We start from the raw sequence: 27,909 nt of genomic DNA, 5'->3' as shown, positions 1-27,909 counted from the left end.
TCATCTAAATTAGTTGATAGTTCATAACTTAGTTTGGGTATAATGTTTTAAACATTTTACTTTCTACTATATTTTACAGTTGACTAGATAGAGGCTGGAAATGAGATAAATAGGGGTGGAGGGAAAATGTATTTTCTAAAATGGGATGAGTTATATATAGATGTTATTTCTTTGTATCCTACTTTAACTTAAACATAGTTGTCCTCTTTATTTAAACTTCCAAGTTTAAACATGTACTGGTGTGTTCTCACTGCAAGCTTCACACTGACTCAAGCATTAAAGAACTTCACTCTTTTACACAGCTAAAGTCTAACGGACTGAAATGACAGGGGCTCAATTAAGGACCCTAATTTTGCTCCTATTCAATATGTTAACCTCATCATCAAATTTTTGTTAAAGCTCAATATCTGATCATTACAAATGGATCATTACAGAGACTTTGGATCTTCCATGCTGTAAACAAGCAGATAAGAGACAGTGAGACATCCCACCAAGTTTTTTTTTTCTTTATTGTAAAGGTGATGTACAGAGGGGTTGCAGTTACATAAGGCAGGTAATGAGTACATTTCTTTTTGAACAGTCAGCCCTTTGTTTTCTCCCAGGTTTTCCCTCCCAACTCCTTTCCCCCACTAGTTGTAAAGTTCATTTTCCACATAGTGTCTAGTGAGTATCACTGCTGGCATTTCTTTATGCTTTGTCCACAAGTGTAATATGACAAAAGTTTCTTTCAGTCCACTTGGGGGCAGATTACACAGGGTACCTATTCCAGACCAAGAACAACTTCCAAGTCAGGCATTGGCACATCTCTTTCATTCCAGCTACTTGGGAAGTAGAGATTCGGAAGATAAAGGTTCAAGACCAACCTGAGCAAAAAGTTTCCTATTTTAATAAGCCAGATTGGTAGGACATATATATAAACCCATTTATACAGCACAGAGAGGATCCCTGTCCAAAGCAAAGCCACTCTGGGCAAAACATGAGACACTTTTAAAAATAAAGCAAAAAAAAAAAAAGCTTAAGGTAGAATTTCTTTCTAGAAACTGTGAGGCTGTGAGTTCAAACCCCAGTAGTACAAATCAAATAAAAATTTAAAAAACACATTCAAAGAAAGCTTATCCACATGTATAAAGTGAAATATGGTAGACTCATGAGAGAACTCAAATAGTATTATTCCTTAGAAAGGCAAAGACATAGTTCAACAAAATAAACACCAGGAAAAGTATAGTTGAAAGAGGTAGGGTAGGGCCAAGGGGATATGGGTAGATAAATGAAGAGAAGAAGGGAGAGAAATTGCAGACAATAATTAAATGTAAAAGGGGGAGGGGGAGGGGGAAATGAGGGAGGAGGTAACAAACAGTACAAGAAATATATCCAATGCCTAATGTATGAAACTGTAACCTCTCTGTACATCAGTTTGACAATAAAAATTTAAAAAATAATTAAATGAAAATCCTAGAAAATTAGGAATGACCCAGCGATTTCATTCCTGGGCATGTATCCAATAGACCACAAACAAAAGCACACTAAAACTACCAGCACAACTATGTTCATTGAAGCTTTGTTCACCATAGCCAAGATATGGGATCAACCCAGATGTCCTTCAGTGGACTAATGGATCAAGATAATGTGGTATATATACACAATTGAATTCTATGCTTCCACTGGAAAGCATGATGTTCTACCATTTGTAAGGGAATGGATAGACGTAGAAAAATTTACATTGAGCAATGTAAGCCAGACCCAAAGAAATGTAGGTTGTGTGGTTTTCCTCATGTGTTGTAACTAGAATGTGCTTTTAAATCCACAAGTTAACATAATGGATAGAAAAAGACAAAAAATTACACTTGGACATGATAATTTAATGAGGCCAAAGGAGAATTTCCTTAGGAGAGGATCACAAAGGCTTAATAACTATGTGCACATGGTCATATAAAATGACATTTATTGAAATAAACTCCGGGAAATGGAAATGAGGTTTTTGTTACTTTGCTTCTTTTTTTTTTCTTTTTTGTCACCATTACTGATTTCTATACCTTTTGTCATGTATGTAAGTTCATCTGTTTAGGGGAGTGTTAAGGGGGAGAAAAGAAATGATGGGACAAAAGGGTGACCAATTACATCAGTGATACTCACTAGACTCTATGTTGAAAATGAACTGTACAACTGTGGGGGCAGTGGGCAGGAGGGAAAACCTTGGAGAAAACAAGGGAGGAGGTGATACTATTCAAAAAGAAATGTGCTTATTACCTGACTTATGTAACATACCTGTAATGCTTCTGTATATCACCTTTACAATACCAATTAAAAAAATAAGTGAGGGAAGAGTGAGAATATTGGAAGGAGTGACATTTGATTGTACTCATAAATTGCTTTGTTAAATGGCATCTCCTTTATATAACTATTTAAAGACAATAAAATTCAAATTAGTCACACACAAGCAGCTTCCAAGGATAATATCTTCCACTGCTTGCCTGAGATGAACTGGTGGCTCCATTTTCAAAGCAGTAGTACTTAAGATGTGGTTCCTAGGCCAGTAGCATCAAATCCCATATGTGCTTGTTATAAATATTAGTTTTCTGCTCTTCAGACCCACTTAATCAGTAAGGTACTAGCACCCTGCTACCTATGTTTTGAAGCCCAATTTTGGTGCATGGGTATTCAAGACCCATTGATCCCTACAAGAAAATCTACCTTTGACTTCTTCCTGACCAGTGTTGAGGAAACCTACCTACATGAATTAAATGTGGCTAAATTAGGAAAGAAGGAATAGGACTAGGCTTGGTGGGCAATTTGACCCCTTTATAATTTTAAATTAAAACAAATAAATGTCTTCTTTTTGTGAAGTTATTCTTTTTTGTGAAGTTATTCTTATATGATGCATTATACATCATATCAGTGAAATTCAAGCATATGTTCTTATCTTGTTAAGTCAAATATGGCAAACATTGCTATTTGCTCACCTAATATTCATTCTCATAGTCTTCCTTTAAAAGAAAAAAAGAAGACCAACTCTACTTTGGAGTTTGTTCAGTTTTGTTTAGTATTTTTTTTTAGAAAGGTGTCCACTTTCCAGTACACAATGTGATGCAGTTCTAGCCAATCATGTTTAATCTCCAGTTGACCAGGTATTTATTTATGCCAGAGATTTCTGTTTATAACAGGCCCACCCTTTCATTTGATCATTTTTTTTCTTTTTTCTGTAATGACTGGAAATATATAAGCTACTTTATAGCTATGAGTGAATGCAAAATATAATTACAGTGAAGTCAACCCTGACCTCTTTGAACTCCAGAACCAAAGCCAACAATCACCTACTTGAGAATTCTATGTGCTGAGGCCATAAACCTCATACTTAAGATACTATTTCATTTTGAAACAAATGCAACCCTAGTGAATTAACATATTACAGACATTTTCATAAATGAAGAAAGCAGTTTTCCTGCTTCTAATTTTTCTCTCCTCTATTTTTCCCCATCTTAAAAATAACCTTGGCAAAGCATTTGACATACTGTTTCACCTGTTTTAACTTTTCTTTTCTCCATGTCTTGCTTTCACAGGCAAATTATACAACTTACCTGAGCAATAGTTTCCGCTATTGTAATTATTAACATATTTTGTTTGACTGTTAAAAGGAATAGATATGTTAATAATTATATACTGTGAGTCTCCTGACTAATACATTACAAACTATGAAAAATAGTGTGTATATGTTGTGAACCTCTGTGGAGAAGAAAGTGATCTGTATCTGTAAATATCTTAATTTTGGGAGCATACAAGAGGAAGGGATTTAAAGACAAGGAACAAAGCCAGCATGAGCCTTACTTTGTCATAATGCATATTTGAACATTATAAAACTCTTAGAGAAGATCACAAAGCTAAAGTAAGACTTCCAGTAATTATAGATATTTTAGGTTTTTTCCTATCAACATAACACCTTAATTTTCAGTTATTTGGGGAACGTGGCACTTAAATTCTCCATTGTAACAGCTGAAACTCATCTTGTAGAATTTGTATGCTATAAAATTCAAACTTGTTTTACATGGACTTTTTCAATCAGATGCTATTTTATTCTTAATTTTAGAGGGTAAGAACCATACCTGTTTAATTTGTTTTCCTATAGTACTTAGTTAGAAGCATAAATGTACGTTAATGATACTTTTCGCTGATAGAAATTAGAGCAGTTATCACTAAGGAATGGTTTTTGTGTTTCACTCAGGCAGTTGTAGCTCTTCTGGGAATAGTCAGAGACTGATTCTTGCCATGGACTAGAGTTGTTCGTAACCACCTATAAAGTTAAAGGCTGAGTATGGAGATCATAGGCGTTACTTAGCATCATGGACTGCCTCGAAGGTACTGCCTACAAATATATGTATTATGATCTTCCACCCCTTAAAATGGCCTGTTAATAGTTATCAGTACTTCTAAGCAAACAGCCATTTTATTCTTATGTTTCCTTTTTTGATAGAAAAACTTAATATGATCTCATATCAGACAAGACCATAACATGCCAAGATACATTTAGTAATATCCATTCTTTAAAATAACCAAATTAATATTTACTTACCATTTGCAAGATGCCCTTTATTAATAGTAATTGCTTTTCTTATATTTGGTTCTAGACAACTCTGATTTTAATGCTTAGACCAGATTTTAATATCAGTCATCTTATTTTGATTAAAGGCTATGTGGATAGTTGATTTTATACAGATTTTATCATCATTCTAAACTTACTACTCTCCCACATCAACCTCCCCCCCCCAAAAAAAAATTTAAAAAATTGTAACAGTCCATCTCACCCTCGCCTAGGCCTCTGTCATCTCTCACCTGATAGTGAGGATGGAAGAAGCAGGTTAAGATTTTGAAGATAATAAAGAAAACTTGAAATGGACATTGAAGAAACTGAACTGACTGAGGACTGCTAAAGAGAATGCTATGTGTGATTTAGAATACCACACCACTAAGAACAGTAGCTTAGTAATAATGGGCACTCACTATGTGTGCCTGATTATCCTAAGCAAGCTTCAACTACCAACATTTAGGTATTCAAGACAATTAACTTTATTTGAGTTTGGAGTTTTTCCACATAGATGTTAATGAGAAATAGTGCAAGGGAAGTAAGTTTTTTTTTTTTATATTAAACAATAGAGTCTCAACTAGACAAAAGTATAAATGAGGACGGAGGAACTAGGCAGATAGATGAAGTTGACAATAAAGAGTTGTATAACCAAAAGTTCTAGTTCTCATCATTGGAATGTTTCTTCTGGGATCTTTCATTGCATATTTAGGAAATGAGGCTAGCTAGGGTCAAATGAAAAGTGCAGATGAGTTACCATAGGAAAGCATCAAATATGCGGTCAGGATACATGCTTTCTTGATTTACTTCAAGAACTCTTAATGTTAACAAATAGATGTCCACTTTTGTGCTCTATTTTCTAAAGTTGAGTTCGTAATCATCTATCTGGTATTTTGAAATTTAACGAGTGTGTGTGTGTGTGTGTGTTAGAATCCTCATTTTTTTTACTTATTTATGTTTCCTTGATAAATAGTTACTGATTTAAAGTAAAATATATCATAAAAATCCCCATAAATAAGGTAACTGAGATTTATTTAAACAACGTCAATTTTAAGCCACTCAGAATGTTAAAGTATAATATGTGCACTTAGTTTATTTACTTGTCCTTCTGCATCAGAGCTGCATTTCATGACCCCTTACTTATATTCATATCCGTATCCTATAATTAGGTCTATTGTAGAAGCCTGCTTATATCTTAGCAGAGACTTACAACAGTGATTTTTTAAATAATTATCAAGTTATCCCTATGAATGTTGTAAAGTACATAAGTGGACTATCTCCCATAACTAAGGTACTTTAATTTTTGCATGGGAGCCTATGCTCTTCTTTCTGTGGCAAGTGGAAGTGTTTGGAGAAATGTTTGTCCATTAGTGACTGCAGCAAGCCATGAAGCATTTGACTTGCTTCTGAAGCAAGGCAGAACCATACCCTTTAAGACATGCTTCTATCTGTTCTTCCGTTTTTCCTCAGTGTCATGTACTAGACATTTCTATGTTAAAATTGCTGTTTCCTCATTCCTCAAGTTGAACTTACCAATCCTATAAACAATTCACATCAAAATGTTTATGCCTGATACCTGGTGGATCCACGTTTGTAGATCCACATTTATGAATCCAAGAATTTTATAGATTGAAGTAAATGTTTTGAGTTGAAGAATCTTTTCAAATATAACTTTCTTGTTTTGCGTCTCCACTATTAATTTCTGAAGATTTTATCTAATGCCATAGGAAATAACACATATTTTTAAAAATAACAAGTTAGCAACTTGGCATTGAAAAAATTTTTGAGATACAGCATGCCATACAGAAGGGAAAATGATATGTCAGGAGATGAGAACTGAGTCCCAGATCTGCCTCTGTGTTACTTATAAGTTAACAAAGGTCCCCATCCTTCTATGTGACCCCAAATAGATAATTGTGTGGTTGGGTTGAATCAGTAGAAAAACAGTAAAACACATTGTCTAATGATCATAGAAATGGAAAGAAACAAATCTTGGCAAAAGTTGTAAATTGATTATATTTTTCTACATAGATTATCTCATCTAGAGTTGGACCAAGAAAAGACTAACAGACTTTAAAGTCATGGCCATACCTAATTTGTCATGGTTTTAAATTGGATCTTATTCAGGTGGCTAAAAACATTTCTTAAGCAAATATATATTAAGTATGTGCTATGTGCCTGGCACCATTCTAAGAAGTAATTTTATAGTAATGTAGAAGAAATATCTATGTCCTATAGAACTTCTACTAAATTGGAAGATAGACATGAACATGAAGTATAAAATGTTAGGAAGTAATACATACTAGAAAATAACAGGTATATGATCTAAAGACCACAGGAGGACCAAAGAGTTGAAGTTTTTAATTTGATTGTCAGAGAAGGTCTCACTGAGATGGTGTCATTTCAGAATATACCTGTAGAGCTATGGGAGGGAGGCAGGCATACTTATGGGAGAAGACAAACTTCCAAACACATACCATGGTCAAACCCAATGAAGTTGAAGCAATATGAGCTAGACAACAGCAGGAAATGAGGTCAAGAGGTACAACCAGATTTTGAAACCCATAGTAAGGACATAGACTTTTATTTTAAATATTAAGCCATTAGAAGAATTTGAGCAGAAACATCATCTGACAGTTCTTTCAAAGGACCTCTCTGGAATCATTGATGAGAATGTGTTGTGGGAAGACCAGCAAAAAGCAAGAAATGAGTTAGGAAATCTTTAAATAATAATCACTTTCTATTGAAAGTAAACTTACACTAGCAAGTAAAACTCAAGGGGACAGAAAATTTTGATTATTTTGACTACTGCCATAATCACACATAATGTATAACAGAAGTTGGTGTATATTTTAGGAACCTAAATGTTCTTTAAAGATTAATCTTAAGAATTAAGTGGTTAATCAAAATAAAAGATGATAGTAATAGCCACAGAATTTATAAAAAGTGGTCCAACTATGAACATATTGTGAAAATAGAGCTCATAGGATTTTCCAACAGATTAAATGTGTGGGGCATAGAAGACAAGGAAACAAGGCAAATTCAAATATTTGGGGTCTGGTGTGAGGGCCCCTCAACTGGAGGGTTGAGTTGCCTTTTGAGAAAGTGAGAAGAGCATAAACTTGACACTGAGAATTTTTCTGTTTTAAATACCTTCAAATTCCAGTGCATTAAGTTTCTGGATCTAAATAAGCTACAGTATGCTCAGTGGACAAACAGATCAAGAAAAATGTGATAGATATTGGAATTGTATGCTTATGTCAGAAAGAATGAAACTGCCCCATTTGTAAGGAAATGTCAAGACTTGAAAAAATCTATATTAAGCTAAGTAAGCCAGACTCAAAGAAACATAGGCCACATGGTTTCCTTCATTTGTAATAATTGGAATATGCCTATAAATCTACAAGTAAACCCAATGAATAGTAAAGGACAAAAAATTACACTTGGACATGATTAATTAAACAAGACTCTAAATATTCACACAGTTGAGACCAAAGGAGGATAACTTAGGAGATGATCACAAGGGCTCAATAACAATGTGCATATGATCCTATAAAATGATGCTTATCAAAGTGAACTCCAAGAAATGGAAACAAGGTGTTTTTTTATTGTACTGTTTACAGTTCTCTCCCCCCCCCCCCACGCTTATTCCCCATTTTTCTTTTCTGTACCCTTTGTCTTGTATATGTTTATCTGGTTTGGTGAGGGGATGGGAAGCAAACAATGGAACAAAGCGTGAACTCATGCAACAGTGATACTCACTACACACTATGTTGGACATGAGGTATACAACTTGTAGGGGAGGGAGGTTAGTGGGGGGGGGAATGGGAGAAAATGAGGCAAGAGGTGATACTGTTCAAAAAGAAGTTGTCACCTGACTTATGTAACTATAACCTCTGTATACATCACCTTTACAATAAAAATGCAAGAAAAAAAGAGTATATACACTGTACTCTCGTCAAGTGTGGCCATAAGCTTTATTAGAATAAATTGAGGACATCAAGAAGTATATACCAGCATGCATATTACTCAGGAACAGAATTTCAAGTACCATCAGAATGGCAGGAAGTTAGCATATTTGTACTCTCTATGATTCAGCTTCTCTTCATCAAGATTCACTTTGTTTATATATCAAGGAGATTGTTCTTCCCATCTCCTTGTGGCTTTATACTAATATTTTTGTATATCTTAAAGTTTTAAGAATTCATGAAAAACTGGTATTCTGTCTGAAATATTGGACAGTCATATTTATTTTTCTTCACTGAATTAGTTTTTAGGGATGTTGCACCCTTGAATATTAGAATTGTCGAGTTTCTGAATGTTTGTTTTCCTTTAAAGGAGTATTGGCTGCCTGAATTCATTTTGGGATTGTCTTTACCTTTTTTTTTTTTTTTTTTTTTTGGCCAGTCCTGGGCCTTGGACTCAGGGCCTGAGCACTGTCCCTGGCTTCTTCTTGCTCAAGGCTAGCACTCTGCCACTTGAGCCACAGCGCCACTTCTGGCCGTTTTCTGTATATGTGGTGTTGGGGAATCGAACCTAGGGCCTCGTGTATCCGAGGCAGGCACTCTTGCCACTAGGCTATATCCCCAGCCCTGTCTTTACCTTTTTTAAAAGCAAAGAATTAAATTTATTTGTGGATTATTAAAATTGCCCTCTGTAAAAACACAGATCCAAATAATCTTGAAAAATGTGCTCTCTCTTAATCTTTTTGATACTTACTTTTAGGCTTTTTAAATATTTTTTCTGTACTGAGGCCTGAACTCAAGATCTTTTGCTCATCAGGCATTCTACCACTTCAGCCATATCTCTAATTGATTTTTTTTCTGGTTATTTCTGGTTATTGTACAACTAAACTACCATGGACTTTTCTGGGGACGGCTCTGAACCATGATCCACTGGCTCTTAGTCTTCTGATTAACTAGTATTATAGACATGAGCAACTGGTACCTGGCTAATAGATGGCATAGTTAGCCCTGCTTCTAAGGCACAGTGCTTTGAGAGGTTCTTGTAAACAGTATGTATAACAAATGTCTCCTGAATCTGCCTGTTCAAAATATGAACATTTCACAACACTGTAAAATCTTGCAGTTTTTTTTCAAGCTACAATAGTACAAGTTCTTTCTCTGTCTTTTTGTTTGGCGTCTTAGATACTTATCCTTTACATCTACAACTTAGCATTCAGCAGACACTTTGGTGACTCCTCAACGAATTTGTGGAGATGACTCTCTTAGTAGTTTTAAAGCTTCACAGGTAACATGTCCTGCAAGCCTCCCTCAGCCTCCAATCTGTGTCTTGAGTCTTGCATTTGCATACAACTCAATATGTGTTTATTTGTTCTTTTATAAGTAAGTTCTAACTTCTACATATGAGAGAGAGAGTAGGCATCCTTTGTCTTTCTGGGACTGAGTTAACTTCATTTAACATAATTTTTCCAAATTTGCAAATGCTGTAATATTCTTTCTAATGGGTGAGTAAAATTCATGTGTGTGCGTGTACGTGTGCGTGTGCGTGTGTGTGTGTATCTTCATCCACTGAGGATCATTTGGGCTATTTCCTTACCTTGGCTATGGTGAATAGTGCAGCAATGAACATGAGTGTGCAAGTCACTTTACTGTATCCTGATTTGTAATCTTTTAGATAAATACCCAAGTGTGGTATTGCTTGATCATAAGAGTAATTCTATGTTTAGCTTTTCAAGGAATCTCCAAAGTGGTTTAAACAAATTTACATTTCCACCAACAATGTATTAGGGCTTCTTTGCCCCCACCTCTGGGCCAGCATATGTTATTGTTTGTATTCTTGATAATGGCCATTCTAACTGGGGTGATGTGGAATCTCAGTGTTGTTTTTATTTGCATTTCCTTTATGGCCAAACATGTTGAGCATTTCCTCATGTGCATATTGGCCATTTATACTTGGCAATTTTTACTTTTACACTCTGTTTAGCCCATCCAGTTTATTGTTTCTTGGAGAGTTTAATTTTTTGAGCTTTTTTTTTTTTAAGCCTTTGCCTGATGTATAGTTGGCAAAGATCTTCTCCTACTCTGTAAGCTTTTAGCTTGTTACCTATGTCCTTTGCCATATAGAGACTTCTTAGTTTGATGCAATCACATTTGTCAATGCTTCCTTTGATTTGCCAAGCCCTCAATTTTACTCAGAAAGTGCCAAGAAGTTCTGTTTCTCCTACTCCTTCCTGTAGTATTTTCATTGTTTCAGGTGTTACATTGAGATATTCGATCAATTTTTAATTAATGTTAGTACAGAGTGACAGATATGGAACCAGTTTCAATTTTCTGCCTCTAGGTATCCAGTTTTCCCAGCACCATTTGTTAATGGCTGTCGTTTTTCCATATTATGTTTTTGCTCCCTTATCAAATACTAGATGGTCAGGCTGGGAATATGGCCTAGTGGTAAAGTGCTCGCCTCAAATACTAGGTGGCTATATGTCTGTGAGTTTATTTCTGGATTTTCTATAATGTTCCATTGGTCCTTAGGCCTGCTTTTGTGCTAGTATCAAGCTGTTTTTATAACTGTAGCTCTGTAATAGATTTTGAAATCTGGAACTGTTATACCTCCAGTATCCTTTGTCCACAATTGCTTTTTCAGTTTGGGGCTTTTTGTAGTTTCATATGGATTTTTAGGTTGTTTTGAGATCACAGTAAAGAATGATACTGGTACATCATATTTCAAAGGTAGAGACAAATGAAAAAAAAATTACAGTAAATTTCACATTGTAGAAATGGTGCAGTCCACAGTTTGACAGTGACACTTGAAATTAATCACAAAAATAGGAAACATCCCCCAAGAAAATATTTAAAGCTTTCTTTGTTCTTATACTAAAAGAATATCAACACTGAAATTTTAAAGTTCCTTGAAATAATAATGAAAATATATTGATTGAAATCTCTTGGCTTTACTAAAACCTCATAGAAAATTCTTAATTTTATACTCTTAAATTATTAAACAAAGAAACACAAATATATGAATTAAGCATTCACCCCAAGTAATTATGAAATAACAGCAAAACTCAACCTATATCAAAATAAAATGACATAAATTTAGTATGAGCAAGGAATTCAAACATATAATTTTACCTGTATGCAAGGCTGGGGCAGAAAAATCTCTTGAACACAGGAATTTGGGGCCAATGTGGGCCACATGATCATATCTCACACCACTTTTTTAGAAAAAGCATTTATGAACTGATAATAAAACCTAAATGACAGAACAAATGCATCTAGTAGCTTTTGCTTTTAGAAAAAAAAACCATGTAACATTTTTATTTGGACTGTATCATTTGAAATAATATCCACAAAAACATATGTGTACATAATTAAAATAAATTACAAAGATAATTTTACATGCACTTCTAAATATACCAACTATGGGCTATTCTGGGATTAAAGGATCATGAGCCCCTCCCCATTGTTAAATATGTGTTAAAGATTATAATTATAAAGCTTGGATTTGTTACATAATTAGATCTATACATAAATAGGAGATTCTAGAACAGACCCTCAATATTTATGAGAACTTAATATATGACAACAGTAGAATCTAACTCCATTGATGAGTGGATTATTCACTAGTGTAGTTTAGAGAACTCATTGAGTATTTAGTAAATCATGAGGGTATGTGTGTTTTTGAACCAAAATTAATATTAATCAAAATTAATCCAGCAAAGTTGAAGTAAAATGATTATTCTATATGCTAGGTTAGAAATCAATAAAACTATAAACATAAAGAAAATATGTTAATTTTTACACTATAGTAATAGAAGTTCTGACTAAAGGAACCAATCTGTAGTAGGGGGAAAAAAAGCAAAATGTTAAATCTCCGATAGCTTTATAATCTGCAGATAGTATCCTCTCAGTTCTAACATAATGGCTTTCAAACTTGAATTTGTATCAGAATCTCTAGGGAGCTTTTAAGTACAGATTTCTTGCCCCTGCCTAGAATTGATTTCCTCTCTTTTCTTCTTCTCTTCCTCTCTTTTTTTCCTTCCTCCCTTTCCGTCCTGCTTTCCTGACTTCCTTTCTGGTTTTTGTTTGTTTTCTGTTTTTGTTTTTTTCTGTTTTCTGGTTTTTGTTTGTACTCTGTTTTTGTATTTTTCTGTTTTCTGTTTCTGTGGATTTTTTTTTTTTGTAGAAGAATCTTGTTATGTATCCCTGAGTAGCTTCTCCAACCCTTTGAGGTCTGTTATTGTAAGTGCCATTCTACATTTGGCTTTAGAATTTATTTAGCAGTTGCAGCACAATTGAGGGTCAAGAATTTACAGTTTGAACAAATGTGCAGATGATTCTGATACTACTGTCCAGAAGCCACATGATTGGTTTTCCAGTGTTCATCCTAAGTCTTATGTGTGTGTGTGTGTGTGTGTGTATGTGTGTGTGTGTGTGTGATTACTCACTGCTGTTTTCCTTCACCACAAGTCCTAATTTAAGCTCAAGTGGTGAAGTGACTTGAAATAGCAGTTTTGCTTTTTCCCAGCATTTAGGAAAACGTGACTCATGTAAAGATAATCCATGTAGTATCACGTGTCTTAACAAATGAAATAATCAAAATGAATGACAACAAAAAAGATTAGTCAAATCATGATTGTCTATTCAGTATTCTATTTAACTATAAGAAACAGTGTTTCTTTATTTAATATTCTGTCCAAATGTATCATTAAATTTTAAAACAAATGGTACACAGTATATTAAAAGGTACACAAATTCATAAAATGTCTCCATTGTGAAACAACATTGGCTGCTTGTGGGAAATGGATTTGTTGACAGAGATGGGATCTGAGACAGGAAGGAGGAATGATTCTTCTATCCTGTTACACTTTAAAATTTTTTTGCCCTTTTTAAAAAATGTAAAAGTATTCTAAACTTACTAAATTAGTAGCCTCACATTGTCTTTTAGTTCATGATCAATAAAAGAATAAGAAAACTAGAAGGTTGGTGAGATAAGAAGCTGCTGAGATAAGAGATAAGAGAGCACTGCTTCAAACCTTGAGATCCTGGCTTGGGAGAATCTCCACACCAAGTCAGAGTTACAGCAACTGATAGCTCAAGTGAGAAGCAAGTGTGCCACTGAAAATGAATTGAAAGCATATTATGTAGTGTTTCTGCAGCTTCACATTTAAATTGGCTTATGAGCAAGTTAATTTATGAATATATATTCCACAATTTCCTCAGTAAACTAGATTTCACAGAGTCTCTGTCCTCTCCATTATCCTTGTATACAATTCTAGACCTCATAAGTCTTTCTAAAACAGGCTGACTGTAAGTGACAGTTTTTCTTTCTTCTCTCTGTAAGTTCTTAGTTCTTTATAGTGTATTTAATGAGTTTCCCTGTAAGGAAGCACTCTAAATTTTATAGGGTCTGTAGTTATAATTACTTCTGTTGTAACTAACTTGGGTACTCATGAAATAATAAATTGTAATTCATCAAAATAAATCCTTCAGGAGGCCTGTCTTCTCCTGAGAAAAACTCAGATGACATAGCTGGCATAGCAGTAGTACATGTGATACTTGATGAATCTTGTGATTGCTTGCTTGTGTGGGTTTTTTCATACATATCTGAATTACATATATATTTATGAATCAAAGAAGAGGATTGTAGAAGAGTATAAAAGACTAAAAAGAAGACATGGATTTTAATGTTGAGGAGTTATAGAATCATTGTGTAATTAGTAGTCAGCTTGAAGATGAGGTGTAACCTCAAACTGTGTCATTTTCCTTTGTTGCTGCTTCTGCAAACAATGTTGCTGCCCTGCTTGCCTGGGATGTAAGCAAGGAAAATTATGAAGTGGGAGTTAAAGAAGGAAATAAACTGTGGGTCTCAGAAACGTGCACATATTTTTCCCCCAAGTGGTTGTGATGCCTACATAAGTTATACTTCACTAGAGTATTGAAGCTTATCTAATGATCAAATACAGTAGCATTTTTTTCAGATCAAATCATGTAAATACATGATATGTACTGTTATCAGAAATTATGTGTGATTATTTGTAAACATTGAGTTGTAATCTCCCATACATAACAAAACATTTTGCTTGTATATATTTCCTAGTATATATTTTTCCTTTAAAAATAACTGGACAAAAGAGAAGATAATTGGGCAGGGAATATGGCCTAGTGGCAAGAGAGTTTGCCTCATATACATGAAGCCCTGGGTTCGATTCCTCAGCACCACATATATAGAAAAGGCCAGAGATGGCGCTGTGGCTCAAGTGGCAGAGTGCTAGCATTGAGCAAAAAGAAGCCAGGGACAGTGCTCAGGCAGGCCCTGAGTCCAAGCCCCAGGACTGGCAAAAAAAAAAAAAAAAAAAAGAGAGAGAGAGAAGATAATTATGCAGATATTTATATTTAAATGCAAATCTTTTTGGACACTAAACTTTAGATATCTGCTAGGGTTAAAATAGAACAGGCAGATCTCCTTTAACTCCTTTTTTTTCATTCACCTGCTAGCAGGTAATACTAATTTGTGATGATTTGAGTTAGAATTCTAGATTTCCAACATTGTGAATTCTAAATTTCTGAAATCTCAATTCAGTGAATGTGGTGCAGTTGACCTCTGCCTTCACTGGCTCCTTCCCTCTCTCCTTCCACATGTCTCCTTGCTCACTTATAAGCCATGCAGTTTCTTTATTGGTTTTGGTTGTTTGCTTTTAGTTTGAGAGTTTTTTAATTGTTGTTTGTTTGGAATACAGAAGATAGAATTGGGGCCTTGCACATGCTAAGCAAACATTCTACCTAGAGCAACACACTCAGCCCACATTCAGCTTTTGATTATATGCATTAATGGGTAGGAGCTTGTGTACATATAATCCCAAATGGCGCATAATCCAAAAACCATTAATACTTGGCTTTGAAGTGTATTTAGTAATGTTTTAACTTGCTTTTACCTTCCTAATTATATTTTGCTAATGTTACCATTGTGGGGAGAGGGCACAGAAAAAATGGGAAAGGACTGTGGGAAGCCAGATTGATAGGATTATTATTGAATTAAAATTTTACTTTGGATAAGTTCCATATTAATGATTGAGAGTTGTCATCATAGCATCTAATCTATGGTTTAACCATAGTACTTTACAAATTCAGGAAGTATTTGTTAAATGAAAAATTACATTTTTCATAGCAGTTTTCCTTATGGTAGTATCCAGGTGTGAGCCAGGAAAGAAAGTCAGTGAAGAACTTTGACCTCACCACACTCCTTTCAGTCTTGCTTCAGTACAGATGAGTATTTCCAAGTCATGGACATTTTCCCAGGATATTGCAGATTTACAAACTGTTCAGCCAGCAGAACCTCATAAACCAGCTCCTCACAGGCAATGACTTAACCTAGGAACCCTTTGAGAAAATATGCTCATTGTAAAATGTAAGGAGGCCGTGTATTTCTTTCTGTGACAATAACATCTAAACATCATAATGTAGAGCGTGCTTTCTCAACTTAACAATACTTCTGAGGTTTGCATATGAATGGATGTGATATAATTGAAGAAAGCATACATTTTAGGGGAGAAGTTTCATGCACTTGATGAAATTCTCAAAGGAATCTACTTCTCTGCTCTGCTAATACAGAAAGTAGGGTTGAAGTTTTACTATTGTCTCATGTATGGGTGTGTGTGTGTGTGTGTGTGTGTGTGTGTGTGTGTGTGTGTGTGTGTGTGTGTGTGTGTTGGTTGTGTTGGTACAGGAGCTAAAACTCAGGGCCCGGGCACTGTCCCTTGGTTTTTTTGCTCTGCCACTACCATACCTCTACTTCTTTTTCCTGATTAATTGGAGATAAGAGTCTGAAAGATTTTCTTGCCCAGACAGGCTTTGAACCTTTTGTCCTCATATCTCACCCTCCTGAGAAGCTAAGATTACAGGTATGGCCCACCAGTGTTGGATTATTGTATCATTTTAATGAAAAATTCTAATATAATATTTTGAATAAGGAGTCATATCTCCCCTAGTCACTGCCTCTCCAGTTTGTCTTCATTTGCATTTCAGAACAGTCAAGAAAGTAGGTTGTATTTCTATCACTGTAACTAGTTGCAAATTGAACCCTGGCATAGGCTGAGAAGTCAAGGAAAAAGACTGGAAAGACTTAATATATAAAGGGACAACCACCAAAGTATATGGGACAACACAACTCTGGCCCACACAAGAAGTGAAGGAAGCCAAACCAAAACAGCCACAACAAATCACTCCAAAAACAGGTTGTATTTATGGCTGAGTATTTCTGTTTTCCCCCTTTCCTACTCATTTTCAACAAAGACCAACAAGAAAAAGCCAAGTACGCTCCTCAATTCAGTCATACAATGGTCTCCACTTTTAGTGAGCCTGCCCCTGCCTACAGGCTTCAATCAGTCATAACTAACATGCCTATCCTTTTTTTCTTTTCTCACTATAAATCTTTCTCAGCTGCTTAGATTTCCTGCCAAACACAAGAGATAGAAGCAGACTCCTTTGCTGTAGAAAGCTCTGAAGAAATATTCTCTACTTATTCTCATTTGGGTGGTCTTCATTTATTCTAGTGTACACTAAAATTTGTGAGGTTCTATAAAAACTTTTATCATGGAATTTATTTTCCACCATGATATCATGAGGCTGAAAGGAACCACTAAAGAGATATTTCCTAGAGCTTAGCTATTTTTCCAGGAATAACATTTTAAATGCATCTTTTATTTTTAGGGATAGTCATATCCACCTGAACAAGTTGATAATACGGCAGTAAGAATGGGTCATTGGTAACCCAGAGTTGGACAAGATAAAATTTGTGACCCATGCTAATGATGCCACTACAGTTGAGCTATACCTCCAGTCCCTATTTTTATATGACTATATATATGCATATTTATATATTGTCCATTATAATAAATATGTTTTTAACAAACATTACCATCAAATACATAATTAGCCAGGTGCCAGTAGCTTATGACTATAATCCTATCAGCAAGTCAAGAAGCTGAAAGATCTGAGGATCGAAGTTTGAAACCAGCCCAGGGAAATTATCTCCCATTAACCAGGAAGAAATCTTCAGAAGTGCAGGTGTAGCTCAAATGATAGAGTGCCAGCTATGAGTGAAAACTCCAGGCAAGAATGCAAGGCTGAGTTCAAGTCCCAGTACTGGCACTAAAAGAATAAAATAAATATCATTATAATGTGAGTAGCTTTGTTTCTCAATTCTTCATCTTACACAGTAACTTTAAAAATCAAAATGTCATATCCTCTCTTTAGAGAGACCTTCTGCACTTTTACATCTGTATCTCTGTTTTTTATCAAGTCATGTGTGGATCTAGTGGTACAGAAAGTAAAATGCAATAAACCCACCTTATTTCAGATTTATTACATATGACTTGACCAGGTACAATCTAGTTAAATGTTAGGGTAGAAAAGGTCAGCACTTTTCATCCCTGCAGTTTTCCGTCAGAGCTACAATTCCAGATGCACCCTACTTGGAGTAGGCAAGATGGTTCTAAAGGAGAATGTATCCTCCATTGAATCACTAGTAAATCATTCAGTAAAATGATTCCATCTTTGAAATATCATACTCGTAAATAGGTATTTCTCTAAAAACAGGTAAAGGGTATGGGAGGTGTGCACTTGTGTATGAGTGTAAGAGAAAGAGAAGGGAGGGAGAGAGGGAAGGAGGGGGGTGGGAGAAAAAGTGAGAGAATGAGAACATTCAAAGATTAGAGAAATTCACAATGTATTATGGTCGTCTTTATGTCCAGTACCTTCTGAACATTTTATATCTGTGGAAAAACATCAATATACCCTATGTATGTTCCATTCAGACTATTTTTACAAAGGGCCTATTACATTTCTTCTGACAAACTAGTTTCACATACTTGTGGTGAAAAATAAATTACTGTAATTTATTTTAGGGTGATAATTATTAGGAACTTATTTTTGGAATATGAAACCCTCCTTAATAAAGTACTTTGTACTGCCCCCTGAAAGGAACAGAGACCATTCTCCATACTTAAAAATATACTTTTACTGTTTCAAGTATGTATGCTTTGGGGTTAATTTAACCACTAATTTAGGATTTACATGTGTTCCCCAAAAGCCAAATTCATGCTGGATGCAAACTCATAGATTATAAAGACCACTTAGAAAGCAAATTGGAATTAAGTCTTTGGGACAAGTTAAATATCTCCCACTAATATATTCTTCAGAGGCCTTTGAAAAGTAAGTGTGAAATTGAAACAATTTTATTTTATTTGCTACCCATCTTTTTGTAGCTTTGCTTTGTAAAGAAGGTCAAGATGAAAATATCTTGGGATCCTAATTACAAAACTGTGCTGGGCTCAAGTGGTAGAATGAAAAGAATCCAAGGCAGTGCTCAGGCCCTGAGTTCAAGCCCCAGAACTAGCAAAAAAAAAAAAATGAACACGAAGAATATCAGTCAAGAAGATACTCAACCTCAGAGAACATTTTTGGCTAAATTTTTTTTGGGGGGTTGTGATATAGAATTTCAGTCCTGTGTTTCTTCCATACCAGGCCTGGAATATTTAAAAATTATAAGCTTTGAAAAGTATAAGCAATAACAAAACTAAAAATTAATATCATGGAGCAGAGAATATTGTTCTTTTGGGAATGTGAATATGGATTAGTAATAGAGTGCTTATCTGGCATGCATGAAGCCCTGGGTTCTATTCCTCAGTACCACATAAACAGAAAAAGCCATAAGTGGCACTGTGGCTTAAATATATCCTTGAGCAAAAGAAGCTCAAGACAGTGCCTAGGCTCTGAGTTCAAGCCCCAGGACTGTCAAAAAAAAAAAAAAAAGTTCTTTGTGTTCCAAATGCTTAACTTTTTATGGTCATTGGTTACTTGGTATGCCCTTGTCATATCTGTTAAATTAATTAGGCTGCAGCCTTTCTACATTACTTGTTTTTGTAAGAATACTACACCAGTATCTCACGAAAGGGTCTCACAAGCAAAAGGAAATGAATAGTTAGCATTTCACTTAACGTTTTCTCTGTAGCAGACTATGTTGGATTGAGGCTATACTCATGGAAACCTCAAATTGGTCAATTTCATAAACGAATTTGATGGGAAAAATGTGCATTTCTCATGGCGTTTCTGTGGGTCATACATAAAGCACTGTGAGTTGTTATTCATCCTCTTGGAATACCAGCTTAGTTATACAAGAAATTTAAAATTGAGTATAATGATATGAGTTCAAATATAGAAATTGCCCTGTTTTTTAATGTAATGCTTTAAGGCAATATTTTTGTTTATGCAAATTTTAATTACTAAGTAGATTTAGTAAAATATGAATTATTGTATTATCACAAGTGATATAATATGAACATTGAAATCTGCAGATGTAACATATCAAAAAGAATAATAATATCAAGCAATTAAACTGAACCTCTTATTAAAGGCAAAAGTTTAATACTATCCTCCAGTATAACTTAAACTCTTACTAAATATTTTTAACTGCAACAATAACAATAACATGTTAATTGTAGAAGTGACTTCTTTATTCAACCTCATTTCTTAGAGTAAGTTTTCCTTTCTAAGAATACAAAAGCTTACTGAAATAATTTCGATTAGTAATTCATTCATTAAATGACTGAGTTTTAATTTGACTTTTAAGCTCAATGTAGAAAACAAACCAACAGTATATTTTGTGTTGTAAATATATACATGAACTAAATCCAACTGAGATTAAGAAGACTAAATTATCATTAGCTTCACAGTATTTAATTTGGTCATATGGTTCTTAAGAAAAGTTCTGAGAATTTGACCTTAATTTTCCTATAATTTTATCGTAAATAAAGGGAACAGTATTTTACTTTTACATCATTGCATATACATATTGTTGACAATTTTATTTAAAAGTAACATGCTATTTACCTAGTGACACATTATATTTTCTTAAATATTTGAGTTCCCCCCAACATGTCCTGAATTATTTTGTGCCAACAATTGAAATTATGTCTGGACTTTCAGTTTAGTAAAACCTTTGCTTCTCAGTAGCATTACATGTGTCTTTACAGTGCATTTAACAAGACCTTAGTAAACATCTTATAGAGCACTTAGTAGAGCATATAGAGAGCTCTTAACAAAGAATGTCCTAGATTTCTCGTCTTTCCTTCCTATCTTTTCCTCTTTTTTCTTTCCCTCTTCCTCTTCTCCCCTTTTCCTCCCTAACACACACACACACACACACACACACACACACACACACACACACACACACACATTTGGAACTATTTAGCAAAGTATTTGGCAAGGTAAAAGTTGGAATTAAGTAGTATAAAAATTTAGTGAAGCATCACACCATAGATGACACATTAAAAATAAAAATACTGAAGTCTTATATCTTTCTGTAGCTTTGATGATATTAACAAATGCAGCAGTGATACCCACTAGATACTGTATTGAAAATAAACTATACAACTTGTGATTGAGAACAGGAGGGAAAGACTGGGAGAGGGAGGGAAGGGGTAACACTGTTCAAAAGAGAACTGTACTCATTACCTGACAAGCAACTGTAACCCTCTGTATAGGACCTTTACAATAACAATAAATATATATAATATATATTTTAAAGTATGTAGACTATTTGACCCAGAAAACCAGACTATTTTGTTCAGTACAAATTAGAATTTGCACTTAGCCTTCCTGCCAGTGTTTCAGTGCAACTGCTGCATGCATGCTTGTTTCATTTGGGTCATTTTGAAACTAAGTTCATACAACCCCCATCAGCAGAAAGGTTGCAAAGGAAGTTTGAGCAGTAACTGAACATTTTTTGTAATAAGAAATAGTAGGCTTATAAATGATTTTTTAAAAATAAGCTACTCTTTATTTGCTCTTGAAGCATTATCTGTGATGAAACCAATAACATGATTGTCCCTAAGAAAATAAAAGGAACTTGAGCTGTAAGGGAGGCTGGAAAGATAATATTGTGTTTACATTGTTTGTAACCTTCATATGTTTTGTCATTGATGGGATTTTCTTACAATGATGTGAATCAAATGACTATGAGTACTCACATTCTAATCTATTTAATCATTTAGGAATGCAGATATCTGTGTCAATTAAAAGTCCCTTGCAATGCTATTCAGAATGATTTCGCTCTTGTGCTTGTTTGTTTTGCCCATCCTCAGTTCTTCTAATACTTACTGCAAAACCAGTTAATTCCTTGCAATTAGGACAGCAGCAAACTATTTAACTTGGCAATACTTCTTTTCTTTCTGGAATAGTAAATATAACACATGTAAATACAATCTAATTATTCTACTGTTTAATTTGATAATATGAATAAAAATGTTAAGTTTTTATAACTTTATTGCTAATAAATTATGATGCATATGTTTGGTTGTAAGCTAACTTTTCACACTTTTGGCTCCTTCTTGTAAAGAATACCTAAATTACAGTATTTGATATACATGTTTGCCCTACTTTAGCTCCACCGATGGATACTTTGGGTTTCAGTTTTATAAAAAAGTAATATCTCTTAGATACTACTAAAATAATTTCTTCTATTCTGTATTAATAGTACTAGAAATTTAGAATTTTTAATTCTAAATTTGCCATGTGTCATAATCACACAGAATTCTAGCTTCAATTCCTAAAAAATAGTCTGTGTAAAAAGTTGTAACTCATATAAAAGTAGGAATTAATGATTAAAAACATACCAAATCTAATTACTCGTATTTTCCTATATGTGCTAGATGTAAACTTATTAGAATTTATTGAAAGTTTATAATGTCACTGTTGTGTTCCACAATTGCATATAAGCATTATTTAGTATTATTACTATCCTGTCTCATAGCCATAGAAATCAGCATAAAAAACACTGCACAGAACATAGTCTTGCTGATCTGATATGTTTGTTCTATGGCTAACATAATTAAGTCTCACTATATTTTCATAAAAAAATAGCTATCTACACTTGACAAAGAAATATCTATGGTAGTGCTGACTTTTTTCTTGTATTTAATTTTTAAATGAAAAATTTAAATAAGAGTAAAGAGTGAGAATGAGTTTTGCTATACTAATTTGTCATTAAAAATATTAGTAAAAAGCTATAATAACAGCAACAAAACAATCAGTACAGATCATGAAATTTTAGAAAATTATATTTTTATTTAAAAATCTTACATGGTGTTACTAGAATGACTACATATCCATTTTCTCTTTTCCTTTTGAGAATTTATCACTTCTTTAAAATACGAACATTTTAATTTTATTGAATATGAATTTTTTGTCGTTTCAAGATAATTTGTTTTATACACACAAAAATAATGTTTGATAATTGTGGCCTAGTATAGAATTCTAAATTTAAAAGCTGAAAACAAAGACTTTCCTGCATTACATTTTTAATATATAACGTTTACTTCAAACTCAAATTTTATTGTAATATATTTTATGTGTACAATATTTTCTCACTGTGCCCAATACATTGTTATCCTTAACATTAACACGAGAAAATGATCACTCTTTGTATTACTCTCAAAAGACCTATTTGCTGAATTTCTGTTGTGTGGCTCTGCAGACGGTGGGTGCGGCTGCTGTTTGGCCGAGAATTCCCTCTGCAGGATCTTCTGGTGGTCTGGGATGCCTTGTTTGCAGATGGCCTCAGCCTAAGTTTAGTGGACTACATCTTCATAGCCATGTTACTCTACATCCGAGATGCTTGTAAGTATTAACAACTTTACCTTCATTTGACTAGGGGGTTCTGATTTTTCAAAATGTTTTGCCTTTTAAATACACTATATTTTATTATCTGATCTATGTACATTTACCTTTTTATCATATAAAAGTATATAAAAATGAGAGGAAAACATTAAACATCTTTGTTGTTAGTGAACCAAACTGGAATGTATAGATGATTTTATCCTGAAAGAATTGGAATATTCTTTAGAACCATTTTCCTAAACGCTTTACTCCTGCTTTTATCTCCTCATTACACACATTTGTGAAATGCATAGATAAAAGCAAGTATTTCAGATATGTTTAGAGCTCCACCTTCTGACATAGAATGAGTATCCAGAGACGCTTATTGGAAAATTGGAGTTATTTTTATAGTATCAATATCTTACCAATAAAAGAAATAAATCTGGAGTCTTTGACTACTTTCCAGTAAAATTTTAACAAAATTTATTTCTAACTTTATAGTGTCCAGTGGTAGAAGCATTACCTCTCTTCAGGTTCCTCCAAAAAGAGTGCATATTACAGCTAAAAAGCCAGTGCCTGAAAATGCTCTGCAGTCAGCGGGGAGAAAACAGCAGAACATGTTCTAAATGTAAAGATACCTTGAGTTATTTTCCTTCTCGGAAAAATAAGCATAGTTCACAGAACAAGATTTGTCAGCCAAAGTATAGTTAGAAAAGATTATACAGTGCTTGATTGAATTAGGAAATAGAAAACTATTGTGTAGTAAGACTTTGTAAATATATGTATATATTTAATTTGGATGTATTCTTAATCATGACTGTAAATCTACCTTTTGATTTGTTCATGAAATACCAAATGTTCTTTTAATGTGTCTGGTAACATTAATATTGTTTAAATTTTGATATTTTTAATTCTTCCAAATTATTTAGGAATTTTATTTTGTGGTTTTTGTTTTGTTTTGTTTTTCTGCTCCTGTATTTGAGTTTTGACAGAGTGAAAGTTCCTTCTTTTGGAGCCAAACCTAATCACATAAGAGTATAAAAAACATAAGAGACCTTTGGATGATGGAGAGGGATGTTTGGGTAGATGTGAAAAATACTGTATAGTAAATACTAATCTCCCTTTTAAAGTTGTATGTTTGCTAAAATTTTAAGTAATGTGTAATAAGATACTTATATTTAAATTGTTTTGGATAATATTTCCACAAAACTTTCCAAGTTAAACAACCATTGAAATATATTCAGATTTTCTGTGATCTTAAACAATTAACAATTTGCTCTTTTCATAACTTTGGCACATCATTCACATATATTTAATTTAATCATCCTGTCTCTTATACTAAGATCTACTCTTAATTTTGTAAAACATGGCAAATTTTTGGCAGCCAAAGCCCCTACACATTTTTAATCTTTCCACTGATGATTTTATAAAACATGGGCACATGTGGGAAAGTGCACTAGTAATGAAGCTGTTCATTCATTTCAGAATTTAGCCCAAGTTATTTTAATTTTGTTGGTTAAATCTGTAACAGTGGATGATAAATGATAAAGTGGGAGTGTTTGTTATATATTTAAGATTGCCCCTGTCCTAAGGAAGCATGCCAGCTAGTAGGGAAGATGAACATAAATAATTATAAATGAACATATCTCATATTGTGATTGAGAGGGCAGGTAGCATAAAAGTTGAAGGAGAGGCACTGAGCTCCCTCTGGACAAGCTGTGAGAGAACAGAGAAAATGGTGTTGGTGTAAGCAAATGATTGCTATGCATTCCATGCAGAAGGAATAACTTAACCAGAGACCTGGAAGTGAGTGTCTACTTAATGGAGATGTGTGCATGTGTTTCTACAAGTGATTTTGTAGCAGTGACGTATGAAGAGAGTGTGTGAGATCATTAGACTGAAGAAGTGAACAAGAAGAATCAGGATGAACACTTTCAACCTAAAAACAATAGAAAGTAATTGAAACATTCAGTGAAGAAGTATTTGAAAGCACTCTAGTAGCAGTGTGGAAAGTGAACTAGAAGACAAGACTAGATCAAGAAGATGAGACAAGGTTGATATGACAGTAGTCCAGCAGGAAGCAATGGATTAGAGAAATCATCCCTGCTGAGCTCAGAATGACTTGTGAGTAAAGATTAGAATGATGGCTTTAGAACATCTACAAGTCAAAGAATGACGAAGATTTTCAGCTTTCAGAGGCTTGCAGAAGGTGTCCTCAGGAAGGAACAAATACTGCCAATGATGAAGCTGGAGAAGTGATTAAGATATCTCTCTTACCAGTTAGGGGGATCATGGTCCTGTCAATGCCTTGATTCCAGACTTTGTCCCCCCCGGAAATGTGTGGGTTAAAAGTCTATTCATAAATCAAAGGTAGGGAAGAAATGAGGCAGTAATCATGAATTGTTACCCTGAGGCAGTTGATGAGTGGCCATCTTCTCACACTTACATTTTTAACCAACTTAGGCCATACTGTTTAGTCACACATATGATTTCTTCCTTCCCCCTCCTTCTACTCATTTAAATCTTACTCCGGTTTCCAAGCCAACCTGGAGCTTGGTTGCTTTTTCACAAACTTTTGCTATCTTACATGGTTCTTCAGTGACTTGTGGTGTTGACTTCACCCCCTCAAGCAGACAGCAAGCTTCCTTGCCATGCGTTTATTGTTATTATCTGCTGAGAGGACAGGCACCATTCTCATTCTCAGAGTAACAATAAGTGATTCTTAAATGAGCATTGATATGGCTTTATGAAAAAGTATACTTCTAAATGTCTGTAGTGTTTTGACATTTCTTTTTTTTTTTTTTTTGCCAGTCCTGGGCCTTGGACTCAGGGCCTGAGCACTGTCCCTGGCTTCTTCTTGCTCAAGGCTAGCACTCTGCCACTTGAGCCACAGCGCCGCTTCTGGCCGTTTTCTGTATATGTGGTGCTGGGGAATCGAACCTAGGGCCTCGTGTATCCGAGGCAGGCACTCTTGCCACTAGGCTATATCCCCAGCCCGTGTTTTGACATTTTTATTGATTTAAATTTTTGTCTTAATTATTAAAATATTTTCTCTAATATATAATATAATTTGGTCAAGTAAATTACATTACTACTTAAAACACTATAGACAAACTCATTTTAACTGAACATTTACTTTTTTTTTATTTGAACATTTACTTAATGAGAAAGCCTATCTCAGCTGTTAATGATCTTTAAGCTTTTCCCTCTGAATATTTGTGAACAGAAATTTTTTCTGCATTTCTGTCTAGTTCCTTGTTTTGTTTTTATTTCAATTATAATTTTCTTTTTATTTAGCACCTAAAAATCATACATATTTATTCAGCGTACAACATGATACTTCCTATGTGTAAACAATGAGTACTGTTGGGGCTGGGAATATGGCCTAGTAGCAAGAGTGCTTGCCTCCTATACATGAAGCCCTGGGTTCGATTCCCCAGCACCACATATATAGAAAACAGCCAGAAGGGGCGCTGTGGCTCAAGTGGCAGAGTGCTAGCCTCGAGCAAAAAGAAGCCAGGGACAGTGCTCAGGCCCTGAGTTCAAGCCCCAGGACTGGCAAAAAAAAAAAATGCTTTAGGGAAAGTGAATGCTGGAACCTGGGCACTTAGTTGATTGGCTTGGTTCAGATTCATAGCTAGAACTATACATTGTCATTTTGACTTTACTCTTGCAGTGCTTGCTCTTTGTCCTGGGCTTACATGATAGCCACCAGTGATTCTAAATTTGGATGCTTCCTTATTTACTACCAAACAGTTTACAACACTGAGTACTTAGAACTTATCTACAGCATGATTGTGTAGGTCAATCTCTGATTAAAATAGATTCTATTTGAATGTATCGAAGGGGGACACAGGCCAGTGGTTTATGCCCATAAACCTAGCTTCTCAAGAGGCTAAGATCAGAAAATCTTGGTTTGAAACCAATCCAAGCAGAAAATTCTGTGAGACTCCATGTCCAGTTAGCCAGGATAAGCTAGACTGGAAATGTTGATTAAGCAACAGAGTACCAGCCACAAGTAAGCAAGCTGAGGAAGAGTACAAAGCCCTGAGTCAAAACCCCATACTGGCAGAAAATGAAGGAAAAATGAATGGGAATGAGCACCAGTACTGTGACTCACACCTATAATCCTAGATACCTAAAAAGCAGAGATTAGGAGGATCACAGTGCAAGGTTAGCCCAGACAAAATGTTAGTGATACCCCATCTGACCAAACAAGTCAGGCATGGTGACACAAGCTTCTGATTCCAGCTATTTAAGAGGTGTCTCTAGGAAGATCACAGACCAAAGCCAAAACTAGAAACTATATCAAAAACAAAACAGAAAAAACACAGAAGGTCTAAAACTGTGGCTCGGCTGATATAAACCTTGAATTCAAACCCCAACAGCACCCCATCCTCAAAAAAATAAAAGTACAAAACAAAGGATAGGCCAGCACCAGTGACTCACACCAGTAATCCTAGCTACTCAAGAGGCTAAAGAGGGTCAAACCAGCTGGGGCAAGCAAAGTTTATAAGATGCTTATATCCAATTAACCCAACCTGCAAAAGCCTGAAATAGAGGTGTGGCTCAAGTGGTCGAGACAGTCTTGAGCAAAAAAAGCTCAGAACAGTACCTAAACCCTGAGTTTAATCCCCAGGGTAGACACACACACACACACACACATACACACACACACACACACACGAAAAGTGTGAACTATTTGGTGGTGGGAAT

General features: G+C 34.7%; 1 protein-coding gene across 5 annotated transcripts in view; it reads left to right on the top strand.

Moving 5' to 3' along the window:
- The window catches only part of Tbc1d5 (TBC1 domain family member 5), a 482,236-nt gene that overhangs the window by 356,834 nt on the left and 97,493 nt on the right, over window positions 1-27,909 (top strand). For all 5 annotated transcript variants that reach the window (XM_048355931.1, XM_048355930.1, XM_048355929.1 and 2 more), the window contains one exon: window positions 23,072-23,214. In XM_048355931.1, coding sequence (XP_048211888.1) covers window positions 23,072-23,214 — 143 coding nt within the window. The remainder of the gene's footprint in view (window positions 1-23,071; window positions 23,215-27,909) is intronic.

Source organism: Perognathus longimembris, chromosome 10 (genome assembly GCF_023159225.1).
Source record: "Perognathus longimembris pacificus isolate PPM17 chromosome 10, ASM2315922v1, whole genome shotgun sequence".
Lineage (NCBI taxonomy): Eukaryota > Metazoa > Chordata > Mammalia > Rodentia > Heteromyidae > Perognathus > Perognathus longimembris.
This window is presented reverse-complemented; position numbering and strand designations above follow the sequence as displayed.